We start from the raw sequence: 12645 nt of genomic DNA, 5'->3' as shown, positions 1-12645 counted from the left end.
GGGGGGAGGGGAGGAGGGGGGGTGGGGGGAGGAGCCCCACTTGTACGTAGCACGGCCCTCCCCCGGCGGGGCTGCGTTCGCCGCGGCTTGCTCCAGCCTCCCCGACCCCCACGCAGCCGCCCCCGTCGCCCGTGCGCCCCAAAACTGTTACAGACATCTACTTCCGTCACCCCCAGGTGCCCCCCAAACTCCTCCCTCCTCCAGCCCCTCGACGCCGTCCCGCTCACCGGCGCTTTCCGCCTCTTCAGCGCCGCCGCGTCCAGCCACACGCCGCAGGCCTCTTCCTCCGGGCCTCTCCGCCTCATGGCGGCTGAGGAGACCGGCTGCGGCCCACGGGCTGCGGACGCCACAAGAACCGCCAGAGCCGGAGCCGGCAGAGTTTGGATTTGGCGCCAACGCGGGAGGTGGGAGCACGTCGCTGGCGTCGTGACGTAAGCGCCGCCTCTGGCAAGGCCCTGCCCCCTGCGTCGGAGCCGCCGGCGGCGAGCCCTTCGCGCACGCGCCGTTGGCGTCTCCGGGGTGGAGCGGCTCTCGGAGGGGTTCTGGACGCCCTGCTTGGTGAATGGTTCTCCCGGACGCTGAGTTGCCCAGGGCTTTGCTCTGCCCTCAGTGATTCCTCGCCACCATCCCCCTGGGAGACAGTGGACCAGGGCCAGGGATGCCTCCTTCCAGAGCCGGGTGCCCCACACTCCCGGGAGTAGTGACAGGAAATCAAACCTCGGATCCGAGCCGGGCGCCGGGGCTCACGGCTGAGTGAGTGGCCCAGCTGCTCCGGAGGCTGAGATCAAAGCCGGCCCGGGCAGCAGAGTCCGGGAGACTCTGATCCCCAATGAACCGCCGGAAAGCCGGAGGTGGCGCTCGCCTTGCGCTGGAGAGCGCAGGGACAGCGCCCAGGCCCCGAGTTCGAGACCCACGACCACAAAAAAGAAAAAAAAATCGGATTCACAAACCCGTCTTCCGCACGCGCCAGGCTCTGGGCTCCACCCCCAGCACGGAAACAAAAACCTCCCAGCAATTATTATGTAACCTTGGATTTTAGAGGATCAAATGAGGTAACATTTGTGAAGCTTCTACAAATTTTGAAGGCACTTCAGATACAAAATGCTGGTGTCCCACTGAGACACATCGTAGAATAGGATGTGGAGAAATACTATTCACTTAGAGGTTGGAGTTTTTGTTTTTAAAGAATATTAAAAGAAAAAGGCTGGGAATGTGGCTTAGTGGTAGTGTGCTTGCCTAGCATGCACAAAGCCCTGGGTTCCATTCCTCAGTACCACATACACAGAAAAGGCCGGAAGTGGTGTTGTGGCTCAAGTGGTAGAGTGCCAGCCTTAAGCACAGAGAGACTCAGGGACAGTGGCTATGCCATGAGCTTAAGTCCCAGGACTGGAAAAAAAGAGAGAGAGATAGAGATAAAGAAAAAGAAAGAAAGGAAGGAAGGGAAGAATGAAAAGCCATATGTTGGTGGCTCATGCCTGTAATCCTAACTACTCAGGAGGCTGAGATATGAGGATCAGTGTTCAATTAACCACCAGAACACCAGAAGTGGCACTGTGCTCGCCTTGAGTGAAAAAGTTGAGGGACAGAGTCAGGGCACCGAGTTAAAACCCTACAATTGACAATAAAAAAGAAAAAGAAATGGGGGGTGGGGAGGATTTATTTATTGGTACTTGTTAAGGTTTTAAAGAGAGGCGGCTGAGTAAGAACACACCACGCACGTGGTATTCAGGTAAGGGGTAGGTTTATTCATTATTCCAGCTGGCACCAGGCCATGTTGGCACTCCACACAGCTGGGAAAAGACTTGGGAAAGAGAGCGGCTGACCCTGGGCTAGGCATTATCTAGGGTGGGGAGGGGGGGGGGAAGGTGTGGCCACCTCGAATCCAGAGGTGACCTCTTCCAGGTGTGCCAGTTGCCTAGGTAACACAGGTATTGGGCGGAGACTTTGCTTGCCATCCAGGAGCAGACCTTAGGCTTGTGCTTGTCAAATGCTCTACCATTTGAGCCACATCTCCAACCCTAAATATTTTTTGGTTTGAGTCCTGGGGCTTGAACTCAGGGCCTGGGCACTGTGTGGTACTAAGGAATCAAACCCACAGCTTGGTGCATGCTAGGCAAGCACTCTACCTACCTACCAAGCCACATTCTTAGCCCCATAAGATTCTTATCTCCAAAATAACCAACAAAACATCTTGCTGGGCTAGAGGTGTGGCTCGTCTGTTTTGTTTTGAGTGGGTAGAGTACCAGTTAAACAAATAAGCTAAGCAATTTTGAGGCCCTGAGTTCAAACTCTAGTACCAGGAGAGAGGGTGGGGGTGGGGAGCAGACAAAGGCAAAAAGGCAGCTTTTATCACAGTCACTTTATTGAATCCAGGAGTTCAGAGTTCAGACCACCCTCTACTCCAGCCCCACAAAACAACTCCTGCATCTCTGGGCTTTTGCACAAGATTTCCTTTCTGCCTGGAACACCCTTCTATTCTGCAAACTCCTACTCACCCTTCCTGACCCAATACCCCGAAGGCCCCAGGCAGCATTGAGCATTCTTCCCAAGGTGCTTCCTTGGATGGTTCATTCCGGGAAAGCCCTTGTCATCCTGCCCTGATGCACTGACTTAGAGGGCCAGGAAACAGAGTGATGACTGGTGCCATCAGGAACAAGGCAAATGGGGCAGAAGTTGACACCACTGTGTGGGACAGAGACCAGAGCTAGGAGAATTGGGGAACACTGGGTGGTGACCGGGAGGATGTGCACACAGGATGGGACTCCCTTACAATAGAGGGTGGGGGTCAACAATCCAGGCACATCTTTGACCCTGCTCCCTCGCCTCTCCTGAACTGTCATAGTGGTGGAGCCTCCCAGCTCCCATCTGATAGTGGCCTAAGTTTCACCTCCCACCTAGACAACCTGGAAGCCCCACCCTAGGATCCTGACCCAGGCTGACCAGCCCCTGTGGTATGAGGCAGTGGATGGGCAGCCGGGGGAGCGGGGGATGGAAGAGGGTCCACACCTTCATCTCTCCCTCTCCCAGGTCAGGGAGCTGGGCAGGCCCAAAAGATCCTGGCCAGTCCTCAAACCAGTGTGACCTTACCAACAGAGGTGTGTGCAGTGAGTCACCGTGGCCAGACATAAGCAACTTGACCAGGCCTTGTCCCCATCTGGAGCTAAGCCAGGGCCCCCTGCCTACCCTAGCCCCTCTCTCATGCTCCCTTCCCTCCCCACCCCCAGCTGTCACCCACCCTTCACTTGATCTTCCGATGGAGTTTGCGGCGCACCAGCTGGCTGAGAAAGAGGGCAGTGAGCACACTGCTAGCCACAGTGAGTAGGAAGAGGCCGGAGAAGTTGTGGGGCCAGCGAGTGTGCAGAGGCTCATAGATGGGCCGCCGGGCCTCATAGTCCAGCGACACAGCCTCCAGCTGAGCCAGTGTGCACAGCACCAAGAAGACGTGGAACACCTGGTGGCCTTGCCCAAACATGTGGCAGCTGCCGGGGAACCAGCGCTCAGGCATGACGGTCGAGAAGAAAGCCGCAGCCAGTAGAAAGAAGACCACCTGGCACTTGTGGTACAGAAGAGCCGGGTCGTCCGTGTCAAGGTGAGGGGACATCAGGATGCGGTGCACCACGGGACTGATGTCCAGCGCGTAGGCCAGCGCCGAGGGCACCTCCTGGCACATGCGGCCCAGTACGCCTGGCTTCTGGGTATACTTGTTGTAGCAGGAGCCAGCACAGGAAAGCCAGGCGAGGAAGGCAGCTGTGGGCAGGAAGATGGCCTGCACCTGGGCGTGCCAGGCAGGTTCAATGGCATAGTAGAAGTGTGCCAGGGCGCTGCCAAACTGGTACACGGCCACACCCACATAGTCCAGGAAGAAGAAACTGTAGTGCCAGAACTCCGACTTGGCCTGCAGGAGGTGTGCCAGGGCGCTGAAGGAGAGGTAGGTGAAGGAAGCCAGGACGATGATGAAGAGTGGCAAGGCGTGCGGGTCCTCCTGGAAGTCCACCGTGCCCACCAACACGGCCAGCCGCAGCAGCAGCGCCAGCGCAGCCAGCAGGTGCGTCCACACGTTCACCGCCTCGTTGTGCTGCTGGAAGAGTGTGCGGAAGTAGAAGCGCCAGGTCTGGTGCAGAGGCCGGTACCCCGCGTAGATGTAGGGCTTCCAGAAGAGGGGTGGCACCTCGGCACGGCCCACCGTGAACACGGGCTCTGGCTGCACAGGCCCCTGGCCAACCTGCCACAGACTGGACAGCAGGTGGCTGAACCTCTGGGCTACCGCCATGGCCATGGCTGAGACTTGGGGAAGGAGCTGGAAGAGAGACCAGAACTAAGTCAGGTGCACCTACCCCAACCTAGCCCCCTCCAGCCCAGGTCTTCCCCCCTCCTCCCAACATCTCAGTCCTCGGGTTTGAGGAAGGAAGAGTGGTGGACAGGAAGAGCTCAGCTCCCCCCTCATATGAGCAAGAAGACTTATTCCTAGCTACCACGGCGGCTAAGATCTGACAAACAGGGTTCAAAGCCAGCTTGGATGGTTGTAAAGATTCTTATCTCCAATGAACCACCGAAAAGCTCCAGTGGAGCTGTGGCTCAGGTGGTAGAATGCCAGCCTTGAGCAGAAAAATCTAAGAGACAGCACCCAGATCCGGAATTCAAGACCCAGTACCAGCACGAGAAAAACAAAACAACAGCTAGGCCCTGGTGGCTCATACCTGTAATCCTAACTACTCAGGAAACTGAAATATGAGGACGGCAGTTTAAAGCCAGCCTGGGCAGTAAAGTCTGTGAGACTCTTAGCTCTAATTAACCACCAGAAAACCAGAAGTAGAGCTGTGGCTCAAAGTAGTAGAGCACTAGCCCTGAGCAGAAAAGCTCAGGGACAGCACCCAGGCCCTGAGTTCAAGCCCCACAACCAACAGAAAAAAAAAAAGGAAAACAAAAGTAATATCAATAAAGAGATCGTTGCAGACTGATACATCCCAGGACCTAGAACAGGCTCCCTGCCTCACTCACTGCCTCCCAGCCTAGGCCCCACACAGCAGCTCCAGCTGTTTTCTCTGCTAAGATATATACCTGTCACTTTGAATCCAGGAGATGAGGACAGGTCCTCTAAGCCCCTGGGAGCAACAATGACTTCACTAGCAGACACACCACTCCCACTGCTAAGCGCTCTGCTGGCTCTGCCTCCCCTAGCCCTGGTACTCAACCACAATGCACTTCAAATCCAGCCACAGCCTCACCAAACTCTCCCTGCCCACTGCTTCATATATCTGTAGCTTTACATAGGTTGTCTCCTCTAAGATATTTTCTTTCTTTCTTTCTTTCTGTCAGTCATGGAGCTTGAAATCTGGACTTGGGCACTGTCTCTGAGTTCTTCAGCTCAGAGCTAGTGCTCTACCCCTTGAGCCATAGCACCACTTCCAGTTTTCTGGTGGTTCATTGGAGTAAGAGTCTCACAGACTTTCTTGTCCAGGCTGACTTTGAACAGAGATTCTCAGATCTCAGCTTCCTGAGGAGCTAGGATTACAGGCATGAGCCACGGGCGCCTAGCGTGGCCTACCTGGAAAACTCCAATTTGATGGGAATCTTCTCTGTTCTCCTATCTCATGTTGCTCCCTTCTCAGTCCATTCTTTCTATGTATCCAAAGATGGAATAAGAAGGATTGCTCCCCCCCTCGGTTTTCCCAGGTGCAAACAGATACCAGGCAAGCCACCAAAGAGATGTGTAGACTGCCTGACTTGGGCGGAGTAATCTACCTGAGCCTGGCTGTAAATATTCCTTGGTGGGCCCAACTGAAAAGCCCCCCACTTCCCTAAACCTAATGGCTTTTTTATTAACCTCTGTCTCCTTGCTCAGACCTCACAAGAACCCAACTCCCGTCCCAGCTCTTTGCGCAGTCTCCAAGCCCACAGGAAGGCTGTGTCCCTTGCTACTCTATCTCAATAAACAGCCCTCACCTGTGCAAGATTGAGTCCAGCTTGTTTCTTTCCTTTCTCCTCTATTTTCCTAACACTTTTCATGTCTCTGAGCCCATTTCTATAGTGCTTTCCTTCTCCCACCCCCCATCTCTGTGCTTGAGTTAGCTACAATCTGATCATCCTTTGATGGTTGGAACACCCTCTGAACGTCACAGCTGTCACTGTGAGCTCAGTAGGAGTAGTTTATCTTGTTACTTTGTGACCGACCGTCTGGTGTTCAGCAAAACTCAGTGTTTGCTGAATGAAAGAACCATCTAACAGCAATCTCACAACGTACCCCACCCTTCCTTCAAGGCTTCACCCAAAAGCTACTTTCCTTTCCTGAGAAATATCCTCCCAGCTCCCCTCCCTTCCCAGCCTACAACCAATCCTGGAAGTGGAGGTGTGGCTCAAGTAGTAGAGTAGGCCAGCCTTGAGCCAAAAAAAGCTAAGCAAGAGCATGAGGTCCTAAGTTCAAGCCCCACTACTAGTAACACACACACACACACACACCTACAAAAACAACCCTCATCTTCAACCCCATTCCCAATGTTCCTAGTTCCTCCTGGGCCCTCCTCTCACTGTCCAATGGCCACTAACTCTCACCAGCCCCTCATCCGGGTACGCCCGGCTCTCCCATCACTTTCCAATTAGCCCCAATGACTGAACAGCCCCTGAACAGACTTCCTTTCCATGCCTTGAAATCCACCCAGGCCAGGACAATGCTCCTGCAGGGTCCCCCGCCTGTCCCTGTGCCTCTGACCTATCACGGGTGCCACGGTTTGTCTTCCATTCATGCATCAAGGACCTGCCTGAAGGATTTGACCTTTGCCCTGGGGAACCTGATGATGTGGCGGGGTGACACCGGGACAGCAAAGGCTTGCACAGCACTTGTCCCGTGCTAGAGCTAACACTTTACATGGAACTAATCAATGGAAGCTTCCAGTCAGCCTGGTGAGGCTCCTGATTCCCATTTACCAAATAAAGAAACTGAAGCACCAGGTGTTAACTATCCTACCCACCTAGCAGAGTGGAGCAGCGCACTTTACCCTCAGGCTGTGTGCTTACTAGCTTCTACAAGCATCGTTCATTCTATGGACTGTGATGGTACCCGGTGCCTAATTTAGGTTTACGTTCATTCATTAACTCCAAAGCCCATTGAAAACCTTGCCAGACAAACTCCACCACCACCTCCACCCCCTAGCCACCTGCATCCCACAGAGCCACTCTGGAAGATGCGTGTGAATCAGACAGCCAGGTCCTCTCTGGCAAACCATCTTCTTATGTTTCTGGTAACTCAAGCTCCAGGGAACCCCCAGCTTACTGCACCCACTCAAGGCCCCATGCCCTCCACACAGTAGGCCCAAAGCTGGAACCCAGAGACAGCATACTGAGACAGAGCTCCCGCTGCTCTATTTAGACCTCAGGCAGAGGCCCTGGACCCACATAAATGCTTTTCCTTGCAGAATTTATTTTCCTCCCGGAATCCAAGGGAAAGACGAGGATGAGGCCCAGGGGTCCTCCCTGAGCCAAGGGGAAGGGGGCGGGCATTTTGAGCAGTCTGCCCACCAAGCTGCCGGGCCTTGCCTATTCAAGGCAGCCAAGCCCAGCCCAGCCCAGCGCACCTCACAGGCCCTTCCAGGCCTAGTAAATTGCACTAGGCTACCTGGGGGTGTTTCTCTGGAGCCTGGGGGTGGGGGTGGGGACTGGGAAAAGTCACCAGATGGCAAGCACTGTGGAAGACACTTCCACAGGTGAGGGGCAGGGCTTTACAGAATCTGGAGGGGTCATGTGATATCACCAGAGGGTGGGACTAAGGACAACCTCCCATCCCTCTCCCCTCCCTGCACAACTCCCACACAGGTACAATCCAGGCCAACCTGTGTCCCCTCCTCACCAGACCTCATTGGAAGCAGCAGCTCACTGGGCACGTCTGCAGAAGACATGTGGAGGAGGCCAGGGCTGGCCGGAAGCTCTGACTTACCAGAGGACACAGGACAAGTCCAGAGCAAAGATGGCTGGGAACCGGGTATCCAGGGCCTGGCTGATGGATGTCAGGCAAACTTGGCCGATTCCTGTCTCCTAATCAGAAGGAAAAAGCATTGGCGGGGGAGGGGGGGAGAAGAGAGAAGCTACTTTCTTGTAAAGGCTTATTGGGAGATAAACTTCAGACAACCAGGTTTGACACCTGATTCCATAATGTACCAGCTGTGTGACATAAGGCTAGTGACTCACCTTTTCTGATCCTTAGCTCCTTCACGTGAATTACATTAGCCACCTGATAGATTGCTGCCAGTTATCAAGGAAACCACAACTAAGTTTTAGCACACTTCAGGGACACAATAAATGATCCTTCACATTATTAATATGAATAGCAGTAGTTTTGGAACTATCCCCAGCCTAAGAGATTTCCCTGACATTTTCTAAAAAGTCAGCCCAGCCCCTTGGTAGTTAGTGTCACAGTTTATTTCACTCAAACTTTCTTTTCTTTGTTGGTCGTGGGGCTTAACTCTGGGCCTGGGTGCTGTCCCTGCGCTCTTCAGCTCATGGCAAGCACTCTACTGCTTGAGCCACAGCGCCACTTCCAATGTTCTAGTGGTTTATTGGGGATAAGAGTCTCACTTTTCTGTCTGGGCTGGCTTTGAACCGAGATCCTCAGATCTCAGCCTCCTGAGTAGCTAGGATTACGGGTGTGAGCCACCAGTACCCAACTCACCTCAAACTTTTATCCCTAATGGTGTATTTAGGGACCAGGAAAATTGGCTGAAATTTGGCCTGGGCACTGTCCCTGAGCTCTTTCACTCAAGGCGAGCACTCTAACACCTTGAACCACAGCACCATTTCTGGTTTTCTGGTGGTTGATTGGAGAGAAGAATCTCATGGACTTTCCTGCCCCAGGTGGCTTCAAATTACGATCCTCAGATCTCAGCCTCCTGAGTAGCTAGCCAGGTTTACAGGTGTGAGCCACCAGTGCCCAGCAATTGTTTTGTTTTTTGAGTCAGGGCCTCACTATGCAGCCTGGGCTTGCCTCAAAGTCAAGATCATTCTCCTTCAGTGCCATCAGTATGGATTATAGGCATGTGCTACTATGTGTGGCCACGAGTTCCTTTTCCCACATCTCCTTCATTCTACTTCAGCCACACCTCCACTTTCCTGCCCAGGCTGGCTATAACATCCTGAGTAGCTAGGATTACAGGCCTGAGCCACCAGCACCCAGCTCCAGCTCCTCTCCTGAAACTCAAGGTCACCTCCTTGTCTCCCTCTTCCAGGCCTGCCATCCCTACCTCCCCTCACCTTCACTTGACACACCTATCTAAAGGCTGTCATAGCTCCCTTGGGGCAAAACAGAAGAATGGGCTGTGCAGTTCAGGGCAGTGAGCTTCAGAGAGGGAGAGGCCTCGTCACTCCATCCACAGACTTCACATCAAGATCTGGCTTCATGGGCTGGGAAGGTGGCTCAGTGGTAGAGCGCTTGCCATGCATGCCTGAGGCCCTGGGTTCGATTCCTCAGCACCACATAAGCAAAATGAAAAAAGCCGGAAGTGGCGCTGTGGCTCAAGCGGTAGAGCAAGCTAGCCTTGAACCGAAGAGCTGAGGGACAGCGCCCAGGCCCAGAGTTCAGGCCCAATGACCGGACCCCCCCCCCAAAAAAAAGACCTGGCCTCATGACCTAACAGACAGCTACAGCAGACAGGCTCCCTGTCCTGAAGGGCTCTCCCACACAATGTCAGTTGGCCTAGAAGATCCAGACAGGAGGGAAGCACCTCGTACCCACCCTGGAGAAATGGAAAAGCCCACTGCCCAAAAAGTGGGCACCTACCACTTGCCTCTGAGATTTCTTTCAAAAGAAGCCATGATCCTCTCCCTGGGTCCTTCAAGTTTGTAACTTGCTGAGTGACTTGGAAAAAGTTCCTTAACCTCTCTGAGCTGGTTCCCTGGGTTATAATCAGAGGGCAAGATCAGCTATCTCCTGGGCTCTGATGAGAGCAAAACAAAATCCCAGATGCTCAGTGTGAACTCTGGCATGGGGCTGGGTCTGGCTCAGCCCCTCAGTCCCTAGGTGACCCTTCCCCTAGATGGCCCTACCAAAAGTCAAAGGAGAAGCACGGTGCCAGTGGTTCACATCTGTAATTGCAGCTACTCAGAAGACTGAGACCTGAGGATCAAGGTTTAAAGCCAGTTCTGGCAAACAAATATAAGAGATTCTTATCTCCCATTAACCAGCAAAAAGCCAGAAGTGGAGCTGTGGTAGAATACTAGTCTTAAGTGAAAAAGCTAGGCACAAGTGAGAGCCTCTGAGTTCAAGCCCCAGTATAAGCACAAAACAAAACAAACACAAAAACAAAACACCCCTTAAGGGAGAGAGTACATTCACCAATGACTTCACAGGGGCCTTGAAGCTCTGGGCCATTCCAACAGTGTTGATTTTAGACCTACTCTGTGCTGAACGCTAGCATCTCAGTAGTGAACAGAGCAGTTTAAAACTGTCCTGGAGAGCTAACAGCAAATTAATCCCTAAAGGTGAGAGATCAGGGCATTATTACTCTGCCCTCTTGCAGTTTAAAGCTAACTCATTATCAGCATCAATTGGCTAGACTTCTGCCTCCTTCCTGGCATACAAAATATTCATTGTTGCTTTTCTGGGCTCTGATTATTCAGCAATTCTCTTTAAGACCATTTTATCTTGTGGGAGAACAAAGTCTAACCTCAGATAAAAATAATAAGGCCATGATCTATTATACAATGTATAAATATAGCAAAAACATCTTATGCTACCCCATCAATATGAATAACGTTCATGTTTCTTATACCAGTTAAAAAATAATAATTCCAGTATCCAGGAAGTTCAGATAGGAAGATTAAAAACTTTGTAGTTCCCAGTCAGGGACATAGAAAGTCACTGCCAGTGTCAAAAATAAATAAAATTTTAAATTTTAAATAATAATAGGCACTGGTGGCTAAATAACTAGGCTTCTAGTTATTTAGGAGGCTGATGATGTCATTTGAGGCCAACTCTGAGAAGAAAAGTTCCAAGACCTTGTCTTAAAAAGAATTAACATTGCTGGGTGTGGGTGGCTCCTAGCTACTCAGGAGGCTGAGATCTGAGGATGGAGGTTCGAAGCCAACCCAGGCAGGAAAGTCTGCAAGATTCTTACCTCCAATTAACCACCAGAAAACCGGAGTTGGCGCTGTGGCTCAAGTGGTAGAGTGCTAGCCTTGAGCTGAAGAGCGCAGGGACAGCGCCCAGGCCCAGAGTTCAAGCCCCACAACCGACAAAAATAAAAAATAAAAATAAAGCCCATATTTGTTATGCATAGCTCCAATCCCTGCTACTCAGGAGATTGAGGGAGGTAGATCACTTGAGCCCAGGAGTTCTAAACCAGTCTGGGCAGCACAGCTAGAGTTCATCTCAACGAGATAAATAAACAGACCATGACATGGCTGGCCAGGTCAAGGCCCATTGTGCAGCGCAATGAATGCTTCCAGGGGATGCCTGTCTCCCAGAGTTCTCCCACAGCTCTGGCAGGCCCAGAGGCTCCCCATCACCCCAGACGGGGACACTGATCCTCTGTCAGACTCCCCAGGCCCAGTGCTCCTGCCTTTCGAGCATGGCAATACACCCCAGGCACCCAGAGGTGGACGCAGCCTGGACAAGTCCCAGCAGGCCCCTGGGTGCCCCAGCAACAGAGTCACCACCCCTCGGTGTCTTCCAGACCCAGAAATGTGATGGGAATGTACAGAGTGGTTCCCAAGGAACTTCCCTGGAGCTCAGCTCTCACCTGGGCTCTGAGCAGACCCTGAGGAAGAGACAGAGCCCAGAGAGGGTGGACAGGCTGGCTGGGGTCACCCAGCTTGGGGCACAGGAAAGGTGGCTCCGCGCAGCCAGGCTGGACCGGGTGGCCCTCGTGGAGGTGCAGCTGATCTCCAGTGGACCAGGGCCCCTGGTTGGGGTTCCATGTTTGCCAGGTGCAGCCAGGTTCTGCGAACCCAGCAAATGCCCGGCGGCCTGGACCTGAAATTCCCCCCAGGGTCTACCAGGGTCGCCCAGGGAAATCCCTGGGGTCTCCAGAGCCCCCGCCCCCCTTCATGGTGATCCCGGGGGCAGGCAGCCTTTCCTGGGAAGCAGAAGCCGCTCCCCAATCCAGACCCCCCACCCCTTCTCCCAGAGCCTCCTAGACTCCCCTCCGGGAAGGGACGGGGTGCTCGGCGCTGGCACCCCAGCATCCTGTGGGCCCCACACCTGCCACCCCAGCCAGCTCCCGGCCTGTCACCATCCCTGTCTCCCCCGAGAGCTGCCTCCTGGCCCTCCACAGATGGACAGGCAGACAGACTGACAGACAGGCAGGCAGACTGACTGACAGACAGACAGACAGACAGACAGACAGACAGACAGACAGACAAGCAGGCAGGCAGGCAGGCAAATGGACAGAAAGGCAGGCAGGCAGGCAGGCAGGCAGGCAGACAGACAGACAGACAGACAGACACAGACAGGCAGGCAGATGGACAGAAAGGCAGGCAGGCAGACAGACTGCTCAGCGTCCCTCCATCCACCTCCTCCCCTGCATTCCTCGGACGCCCCACTTCCTCTCCACCCCTCTCCTCCAGATGCCCAGGTCTCCCCGGCCCCGCACGTGCGGAGCCCCGGCCCGGCCAGCCTCACCTGCGGCGGGGCTGAGGCGCGATCGGCCCGCGCGGCGTCCG

At 53.8% G+C, this 12645-nt stretch overlaps 2 protein-coding genes across 3 annotated transcripts in view; both read right to left on the bottom strand.

Moving 5' to 3' along the window:
* Positions 1-383, bottom strand: part of Aunip (aurora kinase A and ninein interacting protein) — a 26925-nt gene extending 26542 nt beyond the window's left edge. Inside the window, exon 1 of the mRNA XM_013034762.1 lies at positions 228-383. Within this exon, the coding sequence (XP_012890216.1) occupies positions 228-305 (78 nt within the window). The 5' untranslated portion in view covers positions 306-383. The remainder of the gene's footprint in view (positions 1-227) is intronic.
* A 2849-nt stretch (positions 384-3232) lies between these two features.
* The window catches only part of Paqr7 (progestin and adipoQ receptor family member VII), an 11349-nt gene continuing 1936 nt past the window's right edge, over positions 3233-12645 (bottom strand). Inside the window, exons 1-3 of one of the 2 annotated variants that reach the window (XM_013033299.1) lie at positions 12605-12639; positions 7928-8025; positions 3233-4297 (exon numbers count right to left, since the gene is read on the bottom strand). In XM_013033299.1, coding sequence (XP_012888753.1) covers positions 3239-4276 — 1038 coding nt within the window. In that variant the 5' untranslated portion in view covers positions 4277-4297; positions 7928-8025; positions 12605-12639 and the 3' untranslated portion in view covers positions 3233-3238. Of the gene's footprint in view, positions 4298-7927; positions 8026-12604; positions 12640-12645 lie in introns of those variants that run through there. The other variant, XM_013033307.1, reaches the window with a different exon arrangement.

The sequence above is a fragment of the Dipodomys ordii genome, unplaced genomic scaffold (genome assembly GCF_000151885.1).
Source record: "Dipodomys ordii isolate 6190 unplaced genomic scaffold, Dord_2.0 Scaffold6, whole genome shotgun sequence".
NCBI classification, from domain to species: Eukaryota; Metazoa; Chordata; class Mammalia; order Rodentia; family Heteromyidae; genus Dipodomys; species Dipodomys ordii.
Note: the sequence above shows the minus strand (reverse complement) of the source record. Positions and strands in the feature narration are given on the sequence as shown.